This window comes from Priapulus caudatus, unplaced genomic scaffold (genome assembly GCF_000485595.1).
Source record: "Priapulus caudatus unplaced genomic scaffold, Priapulus_caudatus-5.0.1 Scaffold1649, whole genome shotgun sequence".
Taxonomy (NCBI): domain Eukaryota; kingdom Metazoa; phylum Priapulida; class Priapulimorpha; order Priapulimorphida; family Priapulidae; genus Priapulus; species Priapulus caudatus.
Window position 1 is genome coordinate 35017 of NW_014578710.1, and position 21961 is coordinate 56977.

The 21961-nt window shown below is 40.7% G+C and overlaps 1 protein-coding gene across 1 annotated transcript in view; it reads left to right on the top strand.

Moving 5' to 3' along the window:
* LOC106817248 (protein ECT2-like) overlaps nucleotides 1-21961 on the top strand; it is a 39879-nt gene that overhangs the window by 15177 nt on the left and 2741 nt on the right. The window contains exons 12-18 of the mRNA XM_014821910.1: nucleotides 2690-2786; nucleotides 5178-5259; nucleotides 6831-6909; nucleotides 12618-12737; nucleotides 14184-14337; nucleotides 15347-15501; nucleotides 21813-21856. Of these exons, the coding sequence (XP_014677396.1) occupies nucleotides 2690-2786; nucleotides 5178-5259; nucleotides 6831-6909; nucleotides 12618-12737; nucleotides 14184-14337; nucleotides 15347-15501; nucleotides 21813-21856 (731 nt within the window). The remainder of the gene's footprint in view (nucleotides 1-2689; nucleotides 2787-5177; nucleotides 5260-6830; nucleotides 6910-12617; nucleotides 12738-14183; nucleotides 14338-15346; nucleotides 15502-21812; nucleotides 21857-21961) is intronic.

The following is a 21961-nucleotide window of genomic DNA, read 5'->3' on the forward strand; positions in this document are numbered from 1 at the left end:
CTTCTTCTTACTCACTCATTTGTGTCCTTTTTTGTGGTGAGCTACAGTGTCATTGACACTTTCATTTTTTATTGAAGTTGGGCACAACTTTTTTTGACTTATACACGAGTAAATACGGTAGTTTAAGTAGCAAAAGGCAAAGAACACAACTTGGGTAGATGGTGTATATTGATTGAGACAGCAGTCGTAACATTGTATGGAAGGCACAAAAGACGGTGATCCACACTCTGGCACTGTGCCACCAAATACCACCCCAGCGTCGACAGAGCTGCCTCCCTTTTATCCATCGTGGGGATAACCACACAAGTATTCGCCACGTCAATATTGAGTGCAATCCTAGCTTGCTCAGAACCACTATGAAAACTGGTGTTTGCCAACACTTTCAAAGTTGCAAAAATTTGTTAAGAAAGTTTATCAATGTTTCTGTTCAGTGACAAAACAACCCCCAACTGCATTTTGAGCCGTCAGAAAAGAACACTAATGAATCGAGTACATGGAATGTGTGAATGATTCATGTGAATTCTTTGAGTGGGTGTAGTTCATACATTGTATGCGGCAAAAATGTGTAATATCCACGGGTTAAACAACAGCTTGGCTGAGAAAATAAAATTAGTCAGTATACACGGACATAGCTACCCGATTTTGCCAGGAAGGAGAGGGGAGTGGCAAATGCGACACAGAGTTTGTGTTCCGAGTAATTAAAACAGGCAATAAGGGGCCATTCGAGATCGGTAAATAAATGGGTTACAGAACTGGCATTGCAGTTTTGTGTGAGCCATTTTATGGTTTTCTGGTGCATAGATTCCAATCATAACCAATAAATTCAATGTATGGTATACGTGTGCTATCTAGACGAGGCATATTCTAGAACAGGTATATAACCATGGTTTTAAAGGCCAAGTAGCAGGTTTTAGTGTCAACAAATGAAAGATGGTTGCATAGCATGCCCAAGGAGCGAGTGGCCTCTTTACAAGTGTAATCGATGTGGGCATTTCAGCAAAAGTAGCTGCTTATGATAAGTAAGGTAATCTATAGTATATGGGAGTAAATGATAGGTAGCTACGATAACGTGAGTAGGTAAAGGTTAATGGTTATTTAGACAAAGTAATGCATAGAATTTTGTATTTGTCAGAAGGTCATGCTGCATGTTAAAGCGTGTATTGCGAGATTTTTCCAGTGTTTTCCCCATTTTCATGATACCTACCGTTATTGCTTGAGTAACAGCAATTGTCTAGAATAACGATAAAATGTCTTAGAACCTTCGTATTCACCAAATCCAATGAAATCATGCACGATTACAATTTTGCGTTCTGTTTCTGTTTACCGTTGCCATCTCTCGGATTTTCTCGCGGTAGCACGAGACATCTATCACGGTGCAGTAATCATCATCATCATCATCGTTGCTCATTAGAGGCTTAACCTCACGAGTCCGGGGAATCCGACCACCCGTAGTGGTCGCGAATCCACCGTTTGAATATCAAACGTTCTTGCATCATTCTAAGGAGTTGTCCTTTGTCCATTCTCAATATTTACAATGAATTCATACCGTCGCACCGTAGAAATCAGGTCAGAGTGTAAACACAGACGTTCATACTAGCGTAACAGCAGTGTAGTACTAATGCCACGTAAAGTCTGTTATTAGAGAAGCTTGTGGATTGCCAGTCAGATAGTAACACGGGAATGACAATGACAGAAAGTGCTCTGAATTATTGATATAAAAACTCAATAATATTTACCAAACAGAATTGCATGCCCTTTTGTTTTAATTATGTGCACTTGTTCAAAGACGCCATTTGTGATTTTGAGAGTCAGGATACGCACAAATTTATTGCTGGTATGAGGTGGTCAAATCAATTTTTCTATGCTATAACTGCATAAAATCTTGGTGTTTTGAATGTTGGTGTAATCAGTGATATTTTTGCTGTCAGGTGAGACTATATTCAGCTATATTTAGTTTTTCTGAGCAAAATTCTCTCAATACACGCTTTAACACCAATTATTCAACACGTTGTATAGCAATTTGACAGAAAGCCCAGTCCTTATGTAAGAAGTTAATCCTGCTTGGGTTATTAATGTCCTATACAATATGACTGCGTTTGAGAATCAAAAGGTTATGGTGAACCTTGCTGAAAGCTTTGCTAGAGTCTAGAAACATAATGTCGACAGTTTTAGATTCGTGACACCATAAAGCACATTTATTAACAAAGTAACAGTGGAGAAACCGTTATGGAAGCCATGTTGGTTGTGAGATCGAATTTGAAAGTCAATGACTCATTACAAAGAAATAGATGATATGTTCAAAAACCTCAGAGCATATTGGCTGATAGAGGTGAGGGAAAAGCCACCACTTTTTTGTGTATAATTTTATTGTTGCAATATTTAAGAACATAGCTGCATTATTACACATTTAATTCCCATTTTATATAGTATAACAGGGTAAATTCCAATTTTCACGTTGATGCAATAATTAGCATATCTACTAGCGGGTGAGAATATATTTTACTGCATATTTTTCTACCTATTTGAGAAATAATTATTTTTTAAGCAAAGAATGCCGATGGTGCTAATAGTACGAAGCTGTAATGGTGAGAATAATATTACTACTGTAAGCCAATAGAAATAACTTGTCCTTGCGTTTGGTATATACTGAATTGTTAGACTAATGTAAAAATGTGTTTTATTGCATTAGATTTGTCAGAGCAAGCCAGAGTGTGGGCGACAGAGTCTCATGGAGCTGCTGATTCGGCCTGTTCAGAGACTTCCGAGTATCATCTTGCTGCTCAACGGTACGGTACAAAACTCTACACACTTATTCTGATCGTAATTATGCAACTCTCCCATTTACGACAGTCGCGCGTGTGTGAAGTATACTCTTCCCACACGTATCCTTGTGTATCTACAACACTTATGAGCCGTGTATTTTACGTACGGCTCCCGTGTGTGCCCAGGAATATATTTCATTTCCGACTCGCCGTCCTCAACTTCGGTCGCCTGCATGGCCAATTGTTGCCATGTGTAGCGTGCATGCTACATGTGAAGTTGGCGGTTAGGTTATACGCACTTCTAAACAGCACAAGGTGTCAGTTGCGCTAGCTTTTGCCAACAGTGCAGAATATATAACCATTCTTACTTTAAAATATTTTTCCTGCCATATGGGGGATCTTCTCTTTATAGGCATGCATTGAATGTCAAATCCATTACAATTTTCTGAAAGCCGCACAATGCGCATCCAAACGCTAATTTCTCCAGTACTAGACTAGCAAATACTTCGTGTCATGCATAATCACACTACCTTATGACAAAATAAACTCTAGTTCCTCTCATTTCACTGCGCGTTTGCTTAAAACTCACAAGAAAAAGGCGAGAAAACTGGCATTCTGGCGCAAACGCCGACTGTTTGCCAAACAATTTAGCCTCGAAGAGGTGAGGTGACGTCACATGTTTTTATCTTTGCTACACCCATACCGCTGTACCGCTGCGCGGTTGCTTGGGGAAACTGTCAACAACATCGGAGAATTTTAACAACATTGGAGGTATTTTCAAATACCTTTTATAAGACTTATGCAGTGCAGACCTAAGACTGCGCAGTGAAATGGGAGGAACTAGAGTTTATTTTGTCATAAGGTAGTGTGATTATGCATGACACGAAGTATTTGCTAGTCTAAAACTGGAGAAATTAGCGTTTGGATGCGCATTGTGCGGCTAACAGTACCTTTCAGTGCTTCACCTGGCCAGAAGGTCTGCCAGGTGGTAATTTAGTTTTTGGTGTGTTTGCACGTTTTTGACCGCAGGTGATCGCCCAGCTAGGGGAGGCCGGGTGCACACTCCCGGAAAATGGTGCAATTTGGTGCATTCTACGCTATTTTTGTGCATTATAAACACTGTTCTATGGAAGAACTGATTTTCGTCAGCAATGTGGGTTTTGGACGAATTTCTGTGTGGCGGCTGAGAATTTGATTGAGGCGGCCCGCCTCGCTCGTGTCATTGCAGGGGAAACACTCTCTTTACTAACAATCACTGTCACCGCAAACATGTTCTTAATTATATACTGTCGGAACATTGGAACTTGTGCTTACATACGTCATTTTTAGCTCGCCTTGACATCGTCAAGATGAGCTATTGCCATGGGGTGTCGTCCGTCGTCCGTCGTACGTCCGTTCGTCAACATTTGGCTACGGTCAACGATAACTCAAGAACCGTTTGACCCACATGTTTCAAATTGCATATAGTTGTTACTCCTATGGGAGAGGTTTGAACGTCCTATTTTGGAGCACGCCAGTTGACCTACATTCGAGCCACGTCCACTTTTTGGCAAAAATGGAAATGGCCACAAGTCAGTTCAGGTTCAATGGGTTTTGCTCATTTCTGGTATGAATGGTGGTGAATGAATGAGGACTGGCCCCAAAACATATCACACAGGTTTTGATTTTTTTTTTTAATTATGCAAATTCGGTAGATTTTAGCAATTTAACTATGCATTTCAGTGTCTGCCTACGGTCAACGATAACTCAAGAACCGTTTGACCCACATGTTTCAAATTGCATACAGTTGTTACTCCTATGGGAGAGATTTGAACGTCCTATTTTGGAGCACGCCAGTCGACCTACTTTCGAGCCACGTCCACTTTTTGGCAAAAAATGAAAATGGCCATCTAGATTCATTCAATTTTGTTGAATTTTGGTATGTGAATGTGTAAGGCTAGCCCCAAAACAGTTGTTACTCCTATGGGAGAGATGACAACATCCTATTACGTTTATTTCGTCTAACTGGTCAACAACTCTACAATCATACCTATATACGTGTAATATTGTGTTTTAGATTTTTTGTTACAGTAATTTGACTGGAATATTTTATTGTTTTTATTTGCGCGATATTCGAAAACCAAAATGGCGATCATTTAGGCGTAGCCCCATCTCTCGTCAAGATTTCAGACTCAGATCTGAAACATTTATTTTCGCATCAAAACTTATGCATATATCATTATCAAGAGTATATAATGGGAGATATGCTATATAATGGGAGTTCTCCATATATACTCTTGCCTTATATATACCCCCTCCCTCTTCTATCACACCCAAGGTGAGCTACAGTGTCATTGACACTTTCATTAAGCTTGTAGCTTTTGGGTGCTTTATGACTCTATAATGTTGTGTGCGATAATCATGTCCTTCTTTTAGATTTGCTGAAACACACACCGAAGGTCAATTGCGATCACACGGCCCTCGATAAGGCAATAGAAGCCCTCAAGGAGGTGATGAGGTAACCAGTTTTTGTTCATTTCATCAACGGAAATAATCTTTAAACACTAATGGCTGTTACGCAATATGACAATATTATCGCTATAATCACATTATTATAGTATATGCTATCAAATTTATGGTATATACTGGCTGATATTGATGGTTAAATAACTCAACTGATTCACATTGCCACTAATCAGGGTTAGATATCAACTTCTTTGTGAGGCGCAGTACTCTGCTGTCAGAGGGAAAAAAACAGGCAACAAACTTTCTCACCAAGGCAGAAACTTGATGAAGACATTGCAATTCATCGAACCCCAACAGTACTGTCCTATTGCCTGATATGGAAGCTGGTTTTGCCCCCTAGCCCTGTTTTGTCCTGACTCGTTTATTCTAAGTATTAGCCACCTGTGCTTAATCCAGGTTGCACATCGAATGAAGGATGCATGGGTACCAGGGTTCTGCCCACGGTGGGCGGGTGTGCCCGGGACTCGCGGTTGCCGCCCGGCACTATATATCTCCGCCCAGCAATAATTTTTGATATTAAAAAAAGGGTTTTATTGCTCAGAATGCAGGAAATTGAGTTTCAGACTATCAAAAATCAAAATTTTTTAGGGGTGGCATGCCCCCGAACCCCCCTAGATTGGCTTCATGCCTACGGCGCTTGCATCTTGCGACTTAGTCCCGGCACTAAAAAATCCTGGGCAGAACCTTGGGTACGTAGGATCAATGTGATTTTCACACACAAAAAAACTGACCGACTGGCCATTGGGTGTCTGTAATTTGCTGCTGTAAATTTCCATTGTGTAATAATGAAAAGTGACCTCTACCCACCTTGCATGACCTCGGAGATCAGATTTAGCCCCACCTTCCCAATCAGGAGAGGAACATTTTTGTTCTCTATAAGTGTTGTAAGTCCGAATCTTGCTTTGTTTGGCCAGAAATTGAAATTTTGTCATTCTGCAACCTCCTATGACCTCCAGTGACCTCTGAGGTCAACAGTGCCTGTCTCACAAACTCCATACCAGTAATTTACCCATGTGGACCAATTTTCAGCATCCAGGGACCAACCGCTTGGTCGCCTATAGCCAAACACACGAACAATTGATGGAAATATTAGTATAGATCTATGCAAACAGATGTGTTCCAATTGATATCAAATTGCAATTTAGATGAATTATTGTGTCAGTATTAAAAATGTGTTAGCTTGCATTTTATGCCAATCAGTGGAACTGATACTGGAAAATGCATTATTATTGTCTTTTGTCCTATAAAGTCCTGGATATTGTGGGCGTGCTACGTGCCTACGTTTTACCAATGATAATAACAAGTTTATCATATTGAAGATATATGTATGAGATATCTACATGTTAGCCGTGGCCATGTTTACTGTATGAGACACAATAAAGCTAGCTTGAGCAACAGGTTATTCACTGATTCTTGATTGAAAGATAGAAGGGGCAAATAATGTATTTCTCTTAAATCTCGTGATCAGAGATTGCCACCAATTTCATACACCAGAGTTATTGATACCAATTGTCTGTTGAGCTACACTGATGTCCACATATTGTAAACCTTTATTTATTGCAGACACATTAATGAAGATAAGCGGAAGACTGAGGGCCAGGTTGTGATGTTTGACATTGTCAATGACATTGACAATTGCCCTGTAAGTATTTTCATGTATAAGCTTTCGACGTCAATTCGTACATATATACACAGGTACTGGCATATCTCCTTTACAATATAGTATTCACTTTTGTATGTAGCAAATAGCAAATTTCTTTAACAGGTTGTGGAAAAAACCAAACCATTGCACAATATGGTTGTTTATGTGAGCATGCATACAAAAACATAAATATAACATGTTCACTACTATGTTCATGTCGTCATCTAATACATATTTGTGGAAGTTTCTCTGTTCGTCTGTTCTCGATTCAAATCAATATCGGCCACTCTATATATGTCCAAGGGTGGCCATTACATGTAAGTTTGGATACATTAGAACATGGGCACATTGGATTTGACCTCTAAGGTCATCTGACATTGCAAAACGAAAAAATTATGAAAAAATCATGCCCCTGCAGCAGCGTTCAATCAACGCACCCCTGTAGCTAAAATTCGAGACTGTTCGCTGGCAGCAATTGATCCGTGCGCCGGCCTTTCGATTTGGCGCACGGATCAAAAGCTGCCAGCGCGTGATACTTTCGTAGGACGTTCCCGCGGTCGCGTGCGCCTTGCCGCGGAACTGCGCGCAAGATTCGCGCTTAGCGGGCAGGATCAACACCTCTCAGGCGACGCTTCTCTGGTATCTGGTCTCTCATCTGGCTATTACCCGTCCTTCAGATGGGTTCAAGTGGGGTCTGACTTGAGGATGGCGATTTAACCATTTATCTCTCACTTTTATTTGAGGATGTATTTACAGTAAACGAAAAATACTGATATTTAGACTCGAGTCATATACCAATATTTGTTTAAAAAAAAATTGTATCTAAATATAAATAAAATCTGAAATTTTACCTTAAAATGACATGCAATTTTTCAAAAAAAAAAGTAAATGGGGTGATTTCATAGTACAATTTCACTTATTTATATATTTTTGAAAATAGCATTCTGGTTAGAAGCATCAATAATAAGTCAAATTCTTTAAAAAAAGCAAAATGCATTGAGTAGTTTTAAAGATATATTTTCTTGAAAGTCAGTGGACGGCGGCGGGCAGGGTTACACCTCTCGTTGTAAAATATTTGCGCGTGCACGCGCGCACACACACATCACACACAGGCACGCACGCACGTACTCACCGCATTCACACACATACGGACATGCGCACGCACAATCACATGCGCACCCACGCACACACATACCACATTTACACACACACGGGCGCGCACACGCACAATCACACGTGCACCCACGCACACACATACCAATTTACACACACACATACACGCATACATACATACATACAGGCACACGCACACGCACACACACATACAACTGCAGCCGTCTCTCGTTGGGGTTTGTCTTAAATTTTCGCCTCACAGCTGTGCGCGGCAGTGATTGGCTGTTTATACACCGCAGCCGCAATATCTTTGGTGTGTGCGTGTGTGCGCGTGCCGGTGTGCGTGCGTGCGTGCGTTTAGTGTGGTTTGCTATGCTAAGTGAAGGCTCCACTTAATTAAATGCTTATTATTATACCTTTAATCTACATTTAGTATAGCTATATTATCATTAAAACCTGTGAGAAAACACATTAATAGTTTAACATAATTTCAAAAGGTTATGGTATATATAGTGTGGTGTGTGTGTGCTCTTAGACAATCGACACGGCGTCTAAAAATGTCAGAGCATTGGGAGCCGGGTAAACGCGGGCACGGTTACACCTCCCGTTGTCAATTGTTTGCACACACGCACAGCATGCGGATTTGGCGATCTTAAAATTTGGTGCGGGTTTCCGATGAATGCCGAAGTTTCTTCGGCACATAACTTTTGAGAAAATTGCCTCCAAGTCACTTTACGATCGAAAAATCGCGTTCTAACGTAACGGAATGTATTCGGGACGTCCAGAAGGGGCCCCAGCTCGATTTGCATGAACACCCGTGGCACGGTTTCGGAGGAGATACGGAAAACGACACTTCGGCTCTTTCTACTATTATATTATAGATAGATAGATAGATAGATCGATTTTGGTTTTTTTTTTCTTTCAACCAAGTGGTCACCAACTGAGCGCTTTATTTCCCGGGCAACGCCGGGTGTCCTGCTAGTCTATCATATTCTGTGATTTGCAGTACATTTCGTGAAGGAACTATGGCCAATACCATTTTTCGGTACACTTCGGCTGGATTTCGCACATGAATCTAATGCTAAATGTATAATATGTAAAATGTTTCCATAGCCAGTGCTACTTGGATTGGTTACTGCAGAACCAGATAATCTAGTGAGAAATGACTCTGAAAATGTGAGTAATAGCTAGTTGTATCCCCCGCGACAAAGTCGGCGGGTATACTATGGTTTCATGTCTGTCCAGCCACCGTTCGCCGCCGCCGCAGACACTTTCCCTTCCGCTCTATAACTCTACCCTTAATTGACCTTGCACGACAACTTGGTACACTATAATTACACATCTTGGGGAGAAGGTGTGTCGCGTACCGAAACCAGGTCACTGCGACCTTTATTTGACCTTGACCTTGACCTTGATTATATTTCCCTTCCCTTCTGCTCTATAACTCGGCCCCTACTTGACCTAGCGTGACCAAACTTGGTATACTTACACATCTTGGTGAGAAGGTGTGTCGCGTACCAAAACCAGGTCACTGCGACTTTTATTTGACCTAGAGAATTTCCTCTCTGCTCTATAACTCGGCCCCTAATTGACCTAGCGCGGCCAAACTTGGTATACTTACACATCTTGGAGAGAAGGTGTGTCGCGTACCAAAACCAGGGGCCCGTTGTCAGAAACAAATTAGTCTTAACATTAACTTTTTCTCTTAGAGCGTTGACAGAAACTTCGTAAAGTTAAAAGAATTAAAAATTCTCGTAACTTTTCTCTTAACTTAAGAGATCCTAGACCCTCCCTTAACTTTAATATTAAGTTGAAAATAACACATTTACACTACGAATTACAATTATAGTGATATTATATTTTATAATAATGAATAAAATGTGTGTTTTTCTTGAAAAACACGTCAAAATCATTAATTATCTACCGCTAATAAAACAAAACAATACATTTACAAATGGCGTATGACATTTGTTCTCATGTTTTAAAGGTTTGCAACGCTTGCCACGATTCTCGCGTCTCACGTTACAGTGTGAGAATTTGTCTTGTTGTGCAGAATAAATTCATGACCACGTAATTTTTCATCAAATATTATTTATATGTGGTTAGCCATCATAATATGCATAAATTACTGTGATGTACAATAAATGTGTATGAATTTGAATTTTGTGATCGATTCTCATCCAATCAGCAGCCTTGTGACATGAAATTATGAAGTTCCTGTTATCGTGAGTTTTCACTTAAGTAAGTTTAGTTACGATAGGTTTCTTTCAACGCTATTAACTTTTACGAAGTTTCTGACAACAGGCCCCAGGTCACTGCTACCTTTATTTGACCTTGACCTTGATCATATTTCTTTTCCGCTCTATAACTCGGCCCCTAATTTACCTAGCGTGACCAAACTTGGTATACTTACACATCTTAGGGAGAAGGTGTGTCGCGTACCAAAACCAGGTCACTGCGACTTTTATTTGATCTTGACCTTGATCATATTTTCCTTCCACTCTATAACTCGGCCCCTAATTGACCTAGGGCGGCCAAACTTGGTATACTTACACATCTTGGGGAGAAGGTGTGCCGCGTACCAAACCCAGGTCACTGCGACCTTTATTTGACTTTGACCTTGATCATATTTCCTTTCCGCTCTATAACTCGGCCCCTTATTGACCTCGCGTGAGCAAACTTGGTATACTTACACATCTTGGAGAGAAAGTGTGTCACGTACCAAAACCAGGAGATTTTTCATTCATACTAGATCGCGGGGGATACATGTGGTTGGCGACAACTGCCATTTCTAGTTATAATTATAATTTTCTCTCTGATTTGTGGAATATCGGTTGGTCGTTCACATCATTCTGGGAATAGGAGGCTAATGATATGTGCTACAATGAACACATGCTAATCATTCATCTAGTGATCAGTCTTAGATGCCCACTGGCATTAATGGTTGCATGAAGTTTGGATGAATTTTCTAGATAATATTAATTGAATACCTAAGTGACCTACTAAAGTGAAGGTGAGACGTCTAAATACATACTGTCAAACTCGTGATAGTGGACACCCATGAAGTGGACACGCATCTATAATGGATGCTTTTTGGATTTATCTAGAGTTATTCTCATATATACAGGTTTATCTGCTTATAGTATAGTAATACTAGTGGTTTTACATGAGATCATACTAAAGTTTATAGTAAGTGCTAAACGTATTTTATTGCTAGATACGTCTGTCTTAAGAACACAATTTGCATTTCTTTGTATCAAAGGAAGTTTCATAATAAAGACAAATTTGGATTAATTTTCATTATTAGAGTAAAAAGGCATGGCATCACTGCCAGGTTGTGCCATGTTCTGCCAGGTTGTGCCAGTATAAACTATGCGGTCATACGTTGTGGGTTCTAGAATTGGGTGGCAGTGTTTTGGTAAGAAGCAAGATATCCAAATTTCAATAATTTGACGAATATAAAGTTATTGCACGTTTTACATACCGTTTAATATGGTAATTTTCATATATCCTTGGGCCATAATAAAAATATTGTTTGTTTGCCCTCACACGACCGACCCGCTAAAAAGGGGACGACTCGAACATTTTTATTGATCTTTCCCATTTTTTTTTCAAAAATTGTATCACCGTACATTATTCATTCTTTTATTTTGCACTTTTCATTCATTTGTACAGATAATTTCAGATAGAAGTAAAAAAGGAGAGAAATAAATAATATTATAGAATCGATAGGTTCAAGGTGAATGTGCGTAGTGCTCAAAGTAGCAATAAGCTTTCGAGTTGACCACTACTACTTATATAAATCTGTAGGCAATACATTATATGTACCAAGCAAAACAAACATTCAACATAAAAGGTATCTCCATACAAACACACACAAGCATGTAGACACCATGCTGAATTTGTAAAAAGACCCCCCTCAAAAAAAAGCATACCTACCTACCCAAACTTTTCAGCCTGGGTCGGGTGAGGGCAAACCTTCTTCTTTTTTTAATTGTGGCCTCAGCTATATAAATATATATTCTGCATAGTTCATGATAAAAATTGCACAGTGGTGCTGCGAGGACAGATTCCAGCTCAACGTATCAGATTAGGAAACCACATGAATTGAACCTTGTTTCTATTACCCAGTTGCAACTTTAGATCATTATTTATTAAGCAACCAAGCTATTACTGTAACTTAAACGTTAAAGGAATGTGAACGTAGATAGGTTCGTATTGCTGGTGAGCACAATTGCACTGGCACGTATTTACTGTTATCATAATTCACAGATTAACATGAAAATGAAATAGCGTAGATGGTGGGTATGATCAAATTGCTAGAAAATCACGTGGAAAATTTGGCTCGATTTGAATGAGTGTGCCTAATGTTGGTGATATAGGATTACTACTATTGGTATTAATTATTACGTATTAGTACTGTCATTATTGGTGATTGTTGACAATGCTAGTGACTGTTTTGGTGGTGATATGTTTATTTTTGTGTTTTGGGAGATTTATAATTATTGGACAGAATTCTAATCTCAGACTGCACAATGAAAGAGTAATGCTATAGAAGGGCAAGAAGTCACTTAATGTACTATACTACTATTTAGGCGGATTTACTGTCCTCACATCGACAGTTTGTCACCAAGGCTGACATGGTGGAGTTGAATGACAGCGTCGGTCACCGTGGCGACAACCTAACCATGTTCCTCTTCAATGATAGGCTCGAGGTGAGTGTGCTTCTACAGAAAGTGAATGCGCTGTGTCAGGTATTGTTCTGGAGATCAGTACTGGCAGTTTACGTGTCAGCACAGGCTACTTGGATGCTAAATGCAACAGACTGATGCAAAAGTCCATGACAATCTATGTTGGCAATTGAATTTTTCTTTCCATTTTTCTGTGAATATTTGTGATCTCGTTGTAAGAATATAATTGTAATGGATCGTACCTGTCTTCAGCATTCATGCTCGGGATGCGCAGCAGCAGCACCGGTAAATGTGTTCCCTTTCTGCTCACCTTTGTATCACAATAATATATATATACATATATGTGTGTGTGTGAAAATAATTCATATGAACGCACATTGTCATTCACAAATACTACCCCTCAATTACACTTCCACTGTTGTGTCACTGTATATAAAGTTGCTTTCACAAAAACTAATGCAGAACTAGCCGCTCCCGCACTCGCCGCTTCGAGTGTGCTGTGTCGCCATTATAATGGTATATATAGAAGGTAGGAAACTCCGCCGCATGATTTTCGCCGATCCGCACGTAAGTGCAACAGTTCTTTGTAATGTGACTTCAAACTCAGAAGTTTCGCAGTTCTTTATTACCATTTTTTTGCTGTTTATGATTCCCAGTTTTTCCCCGCGGGCGACCGCCGCAGAGCGTGATTGGCTGCAGGCAGATCGCATCATCTCCAGTTGTCTCCAGTCTCCAATCGCGCTCCGCGGCGCCCAACGCGGGGTCATTCGGACTTGTGAACGGTATACATTCCTGCAGAAACGGCACGAACTGCAAAACTTTTGAGTTTGAAGTCACATTACGAAGAAAGGTTGTACTTCTTGGCCACGGTAGTTACATAGTTGTGTTCAGTGGACTATAGAGGGCAGAACGAGCCAAAAATCGAGGTCGTAGAGGCGTGACAAGTTTGAGAAATCTGAAAGAAGTGAGGAGCGTTCGGCGAAAATCGTGCAGCGGAGTTTCATACCTTCTTCTATATATACCATTATAATGGCGACACAGCACACTCGCAGCGGCAAGTGCGGGAGCGGCTAGTTTTGCATTAGTTTTTGTGAAAGCAAGTTGATATACAGACTATTATTTTCAGTTTTTACTGACTGTCCCAAGTGCCTGTCGATGTGGGGTATTGAATAATCCTGATCAATAGCAAAACAGTTAAAACTGATGTTAGACTGACTGGTAGTATGTATATGTACGAGAGTTATACAGAGAATAATTAACTGAATGAGTTTTTCTAACATTTAATTTATCTAATCTCAGCATAGGTTTAAACATTCGCCGAATCATTATTTGCATAATGTATTTATCCTCAATTTAAAATCATAAAAACCACCTTTCATTGTGAAATGATTGCGGCTGCATTGGTACCTCAACAGTTGTACGCAGTTGTATGGCTAGTAAGATACAGGATCTCATTTCATCAATTCTCAGATCTGTAAACGAAGGATGAAGGTGATAAATTCAATGAAGAGTCCAGTAGCTGCAGCCGCAGCTACCATCAGCAGCTTGCAAAAGTGCTACAAACACGTCGAACTGATCCACTTGTCGCACATTCGCAGGGTGGTGGATATTCAACAGACGGAAGGTAAGGATGGACCAAAAAGAGAAAAGTTGCATGGTTGTCCAAAGAATCATCTTTCAAATGTTTCGAAAATATGATAACCTAGTAAAATACAGTCTAACCTTCATGCTGATAGGCTACTTATTACAACAACCTGAAAATTCGTGTGGTTTTATGCTTTTCTGGGATATGAAATGGCAAAAAATGCAGCCACATTATTAATGCCTTAACGATTGCCTTGTAATTAGACCTCAGATGCAAGTGTATCTAATTCTGACAAAAGTGCACCTGGGACATGTGGCCCTAGATTGGTCCTGTGTCTCTATAACACAATAAAAGTTACTGTTAACAAAGTGTAGAACAGGGTCTTTTGAGAGACAAGTGACATCAACATGTAACCAATAACAAGAAATCAACAAAGACATGACAGTCGTTGATTATGTTGATGAAATATTACAAGTCAGTGTTATAAGACATGTTAGCCTTATTGTTAATACCTGCTGTAACGTAAACAATACTCGTAAGTAATTCAATTGTCAGAAAAATATGAAAAAGAGGTTCATTGAAATCCTTATGAATACACGAATAAATAAAGTGTTTTGATTAACGTTGCGATTTCGTCGGTCAGCTCAGCCAACAGCCAATGTCATAGGCCCAGGCAGACTGGGTTCATCCTATGCGAGCGGTAGGACTCACATCAGTCGTACTGTCATAATGAACGGACAACGATAGCATTAACCTGACCTGAATAACTAGCACAATATATTCTTAGTAGACAAAAGTAACATTAGGTCACATATATCATCAGCTAGAACACTCGGCTGACGTCACTCACGTTGATTGTATGGATCGTGTGCCCATGAGTATTTAGACTGTTTATACCTTGATAATTGAATAACGCATATGATATTTGTTTGGCCTTAGGTACAAACGCATTGTGTTAGAGGTAACAAAACTGTCGTAACAAAAAATTTGTAAGCATAGCACCCATCAGATATGACTCCAAAGATGTAGTACTGTTATCATGTTTCAGATTGCAGGAACGTGTTTGCACTGGTCATCAAATCAGCAGCAGACATGAAGGAAAGGCTGTTTGTGTTTACGTTGGTCAGTGAAGATGTCCCAAAGACAACTGTCCTGCGACTCATTTGTAGACACATGGCGAACACCGTTTGCAGAACAGACGCGGTAAGAGCTTAAAATGATACACTCAAGGTTTAATGCGAAATTATACCCATTTTTCATTAATAGTTTTATTTGAGAGCTGCAACCATATATGCCACCTCTGTATCTAGATATATTATGTATGATGTTTTCGATGCAGAATTTTATGTGGCACAGATTGTTGCTATGGGTGCGTTGATGGTATCAACATTCGCAGCGCCGCATATAATAAACGAATGAGATGATGAAGAACTTATTAGCATGATGTAGAAGTGGAAAAACTGGCATGTAATCAACCTGCTGCACAGTATAATTGCTGTAAATAACCAAAACTATTTGTGCAATATGTTGGCTTTGTACATGTTCATGTCAATAAAAACTAAAGTAAGTTAAAGGAACAGTAGCCTCTAGGTTCTAGGGTTATTTTCAGCTAATTTAGGTTATAATTGCGCTACATAAAAAGTTTCATGGTTCAATCACCATTAGAAACTAACGACTACAGTTTGATTACAACGACGGTGGCGCCGCTCAAAGCGCACGATCTGAGAAGTTGCGCAAAACCACTTTCCAGCCAAGGGCTACAGACCGAGGGTATTTCTTATTTATTCATTTAAAAGCAAAAGGATTGTAATATCTTATAAGACACGACATATAGTTTCAGGTTATAATATGGATGAAATTTGCCCAGAAATGAATATCGTTCCGGTTAATAGCATTTAGGTTATAAACTATAATTGCCTTTGGATTAGCCGCTCGGTCATTTACCTGCCAAAATAAAATGCAAATACGCAACTTTTTCAGGGTGCAGCATCGTCGCGGGTGTCATGGCGCCGTTCAACTTTCGTAGCGTTGATGTGTAATAATTAATTTAAGTATCTGGTGACACAATAGCATGTGGGTATAGACGATTTGTTATACAGTAAGTACAGTTGTATGCAGTTAAAAATCCTAGAGGCTACTGTCCCCTTTAAACCTAAATTCATTTCGTAGACAATAATCAGAAACAGGTATATCTTTCGATGAACGAGTTAGCGCAGAAATAGGGCATATGTTTTGCATGTGAGGTATATGTTTTCTTAACGTTCGTTTTCTTATGTTCTTGCGACCAAATAAAGCATTTTCTAACAACTGGCAGCTTGCTAGTTGTGGGGGAATTTTATTTAATGTAAGATTTATCCAAAACCGATCAATAAACAATGGAATTTGGATTAAATAAAGCTAAGTGTCGGCAATAATGAGATGCCAATGCATGTAAAAATTAATATTATACCATCCATTTACAGATGCCATTGACATTTTGAAATGAATGCTGTAGTTACATACAAGCTAAACGTCTGTGATTCAGGCGGTAGCAGGGGGGTCGGTGGGGGCGGTCGCCCCCCCCCAAAAAAACGCGGGCCAAAAAGAGAGAGAGAGAAGAGAAAAAAAGTAAGAGGAACGTAGAAGAAAAAGAGCATAAAAAGACTGTTAAAAGAGTTAATAAACGAAACAACAGATATCTCCTTTTTAATTATTGTAAAAATTATTATTGAAACCAGGAGTGACTGCCAAGAGCATATTAGTCCTCTCCAAAACGTACATGTGCTGTGCTGCGGTTGCAGGTAGAATTTACACACCAATATATCAAGCCTTCTTGCAGCAGATAGAAATTGTGTCTGTCTTGACGCAGAAGTGAGATTTACGGATTATTTAATTGAACACGAATGCTTGCCTTGAGGGCGGCAACGCATGCAAATGAACTTGTCTTTCAAGAAAATGTTCCAGACTCACAAATAGCCAAACAGTATGGTTGCAAACATACAAAAACACGTGAAATTGCTGAGAAATTTGCAAATTCTATACCTTTGTTTAATACATGTATTATTTACCACAGCGTAACGCTGATAGGACGTCTATGATCCCCCAGGGCTACTGACGCGGGAACGTACCCCTGGGACCTGCTACTAATATTACTAATCTAATAGTGGCCGAGGTACGGTCCCGGCGATATTAGACTATACTCCCGGACCGTACCTCGCCTACTCCACTACGAGTCTCTAGGGAAGCAGCTACGCCTACTCCTAAACCCGAACTCTTAACCTCAAACCCTAACCCCTAACGCCTAACCATATCAGCTAGATAGTTACGCAGGGTACGTTCCGTTGATACCGGACCGTGCCCAGGGTACGTTCCGGCAGTACCTGGGGGACATAGAACCCTTCAGCTATAGCTAACCTAACTGTGTACGCTCTCTGAAAAAGTAATGAAAAGTGTTTTGAATCCTAACTGTGTAGGGTTGAGTCTAAGGGTAGAGATGTAGTTGTCATCAGACATGAGAATATTGGCCCACAGTAGGCCCTCAGATTGGAGGAAAAGTGGCTTAAAAGGTTCAAAATTTTCTGGGGGCCATTGCCCCCAGCCCCCCCTCGCACTGCCCGATGGCCATACCGAGGCACAGCTGCCAACGTACGGTTGATCAAATTTGCATGTGCGTGCATGTATAAATGTATGTACGTGTGTTTGGGTGTGTAATTGTTGTGTGTGTGTGTGTGTGTGTGCGTGTGTGTGTTGTGGTATGTATGTTCGTGCGTGCGCGATCGCGCGCGTGTTGCGTAAATTATTGTGGGCTTGACGATCGTGCTAAGTATGATGATGGCTATCGCGCGATCATCCCCCCCCCCCACTTCTCGGTACGGATTTAATCGCCCTGATTCGCCACACTTCAGCCGTGCCTCATACATTGCCGCCCCCGCCCCCAAAATAAAATCCTGGCTACGCGCCTGCTTGATTAGGCATGAAAATTGTTTTCATTTGCCGTTAAACCTTCCTTATATTAAACACGCAAAATCCACGAAAATGAGTTTTATAGGTTACCTACAATTTACATTTTCTGGTACAATTTCAAAACAAAATCAGTTGGCTTTAATCGTCCTCCTCCTCCTCTTCCTCGTCTTCAAAGGCTTCGTGTTGGACAGACTCTAGTTTGTTCATTCACAACATGCAGCACTGCCCTGCAATTGCAAACATTGTACACGCCAGTCTACCAATGTTACAACCACAGCTCCTTGGACTTGTATGGTCTCTCCGAAGAACAAGAACACTTGATGAGCTTGAGTATGTAATCTGGTGTGGGGAGTCGTAACAGGGAGAGTGACAGGCTGTAGGGACCAGTGTGTGCACTGAGCAGGAAAAAGCTGTAAGCCTGCAGGGCCTATAGCTTCTAAAAAGCTGGCAGGCGCCGCCAGCCAAAGCTGTAGGCCGCCAATTTTGGCAGCAAATTAACAGTAATATAAAACAGCATATCATGTTTCTCCTTATGGTTTATTAGTCATTATCAATGTCCATAATCATAATCCTCGTTTTTCCTCTATCTCGGCGATGACTGTTTATTGTTTCGTTGACCGGGACTCAGAATTAAAGGGACAGTACCTCTAGGATTTTACTGGCATACAACTGTACTTACTTGTATAACAAAATCGTCTATATACCCACATGTATTTGTCACCAGATACTTAATATAATTATTTACACATCAAACGCTACAAATGTGAACTGGCGCCATGACACCGCGCGACCGGTGCTGCCACCCTGAAAAAGTTGCGTATTTGGCATTTTTACTTTTGCAGGTAAATGACGCAGGGCTAATCACAAAAGTGGCAATTATATTATACACTAAATGCCTTATTTAACCGAACGATATTCATTAGGGCAAATTAATGCCATATTATAACTAAAACTATATGTGCGTTATAAGGATATTACATCCTTTTGGCTTTTAAATGGAATAAATAAGAAATACCCTCGAGTCTGTAGCACGCTTAGATTGGAAAGTGGTTTTGCGCAACTTTCTCAGAATCGTGCGCTTTGAAGTGGCGGCCACCGTTGAATAAACTGTAGTCGTTGTTTTTAAAACCAGTTTAAAAAAAAATATTTCTAATGCCGTGTATTGAACCATTAAAACTTTTTATGTAGCCCGCAATTATAACCTAAATTACTGAAACTAACCCTAGAACCTAGAGGCTACTGTTCCTTTAAGGGAACGCCACATCGTTGTTATATCATGTGCTTCTTGAGTAACTACGCTTTTCCCTTTGACAGCGAGCAGAACAAGACTGGTAGCGGTACACATCGGGATCTTCTATGATGCGGTCTGGGTGCCAGAACATTTTGGAAAATTATAAGCTCTGAGATGCAATCTAGAGGCCATTTTCACGGGTAGCTCCAATAGCTTCAACTAGCCAACACTTTTTTGCGTGGAAAAAGAAACAATTATGTAAAATTTACCTACTTGTAAAATTTGATTGGGCCACTGGGATTCCGTCTGTGTTGAGTGTGTCCAAAGTAAATGTATTTTGTAGACAACAAGCCTCTTACGTGGGAAGCTTTTATTTAGCTACACCCTGTAATAAATGTATATCAGTTATTCCCAAACTTAAAAACAATATGACACGGTTAAACCTGAGTGGTGCGACGAACTGTACTGCTGTTTTGCGATGTACTAGTAAAGTAACTACCACACGACGTGCTTTGCAGCTACAGTGGCTTATGTGTGTTAAAAGCTTGAGACAATTATTAATTATTACTTTAATTCAACATGATATGTTACCTAAATCTTCTTAATATTCATTTTAAAACAGAGTATATACTGATCGTTTGTTAAACTACCAGTGATACTTATATGTTTACATCCAAACGCGTGAAAATGCGCTGGGGATGTTGAGAATTACTACTCCACACTTAGGCGCACTTGAACAGTGATCGTGCTGCACGACCAGTTGAAAGTAAATAAATCCCCTGGCCAACACAATTGTTGGTAACGGTTCACTACCACTGGCCAAAAGGTAAGCTCCACCCACTTCTTATCGATTTTTGATATGCCAACGCTGCTAACTAGGATTCAAAAACTCTGTGCTAACCTGTACGTCCAACATCCCAACGCAACGTTTCTTTGAATGCAACTAAAGTTGATTGCAGTGGGCAGTCAATAATATGCAGTGGGCGAAACGCATTGTTTACAATGTATGTCAGGTTTTATCACGGATTAGTTTTCAAACAAGAGCCGCAGAGCGTCTGGGCTCATCTGAGGTCTGTTGCTACGATTATAACGTAAAATTTCAGTCTTGTGCGTAGAACCACATTTGTTAGGCGCAGATATGCAGACACGCAGTTTGCGTACACATCATTGTTAGAACACACGCCACTATCGCAGATGGGAGGGTAGGGGGAGGCTGGGGAAGGGGCGGGGAAGGGGGAAAGGTGAGCGGTGGGGGAGGGGGTCTAATAGCCAAAAGCAGTCACTCCTTGTTAACAGTCAACGAACATCCCATGTTTAACGCCTCCTCTTGAGGGTCAAAAGGCGTTATCCGACACTTACTCTTGCATTCAGCGAGTAAGGGACAATCTATGGTCGCTTTCAATAAAGCCATAAAAAATGCTAGTCACCGGCTGAAACACAAAAAAGTTTTTCATCGCTGCGTCAGACCATGTACGCTCAGAAAATGTCTAAAATCTGCCTGCTGCCCATTGCACTTTGAACCTGTGCTCCAATTTCGACACAGTGGATGGCTTTTTTTCCTACCATGATGCCTATACACCGACTCATCCACGAGCCTAGGTCGAGCCGTTTAGATTTGTGCCGCAATTTCTGCATTTCCTCCCTATACTTAATTTAAGGAGTGAATTTGCCCCCTTCTTTTACACCTCTTGACCTTTGACCTTTTGACCCCCAGCTTTCGACAATCCAACTCGTTTTTCGCGCATTACGCCCCTCACGTCCCGAATATCGGTGACCGGTACATCGAGCGGGTTAGAATTTGTGCCCAACTGTTTTGAACGGGACGGAACGCGTGCGCACGGACGCACGGAACGCATCATAGCGATTCTACAAGGCTGCATTCTGGACTATGTCAGATGAGACCTAATAAATACCCCTGGAAGTAATATGCCATGAACAGATTTCTACAGGTACCAGTTCTCAGTGTTTCGAGTTTTGCGTGTGATCAAATAGCTGTAGGATCAGCGGGCCTGTTGTGTATCAAGGAAGCTGTAGCCAGCGCATCGAAGAACTGTCGCACAGCGGCCGACGGCCGACTGTAATTTCGACACTGGTAGGGACTTAGTTTCCTCATGCCCTTACCCAGCCATATTCCATGGATCAAGGTCTGGATGCTCTTGTAGGGCATGTCTCCAGATGCAGCACTGATACTGTGCTCTTTTGACATTTTCTTTGAATGCTTCATTGGTGGGTGACAGAGTGCACAGCTTCGGTGTACCTGTTGCTCCTTTTCTACTTGTCTTTTTGTTTCAAGCTTTAATTCTTGACTCAGTCATGGATGTTGCATCATGCAATGTTGTAGCATGCTGAGACAAAAGCTGTTGGACTGGAGCAACACATCATCAAGTCAGCAGTTTTGATTCCAAGGAGGCCTCAAGCTGCATTTCCTCCCTCCACGAGTTTTCAAACATCTTGCCCTTTCCGATCCCGTGGCACATGGAACAGTGTCGC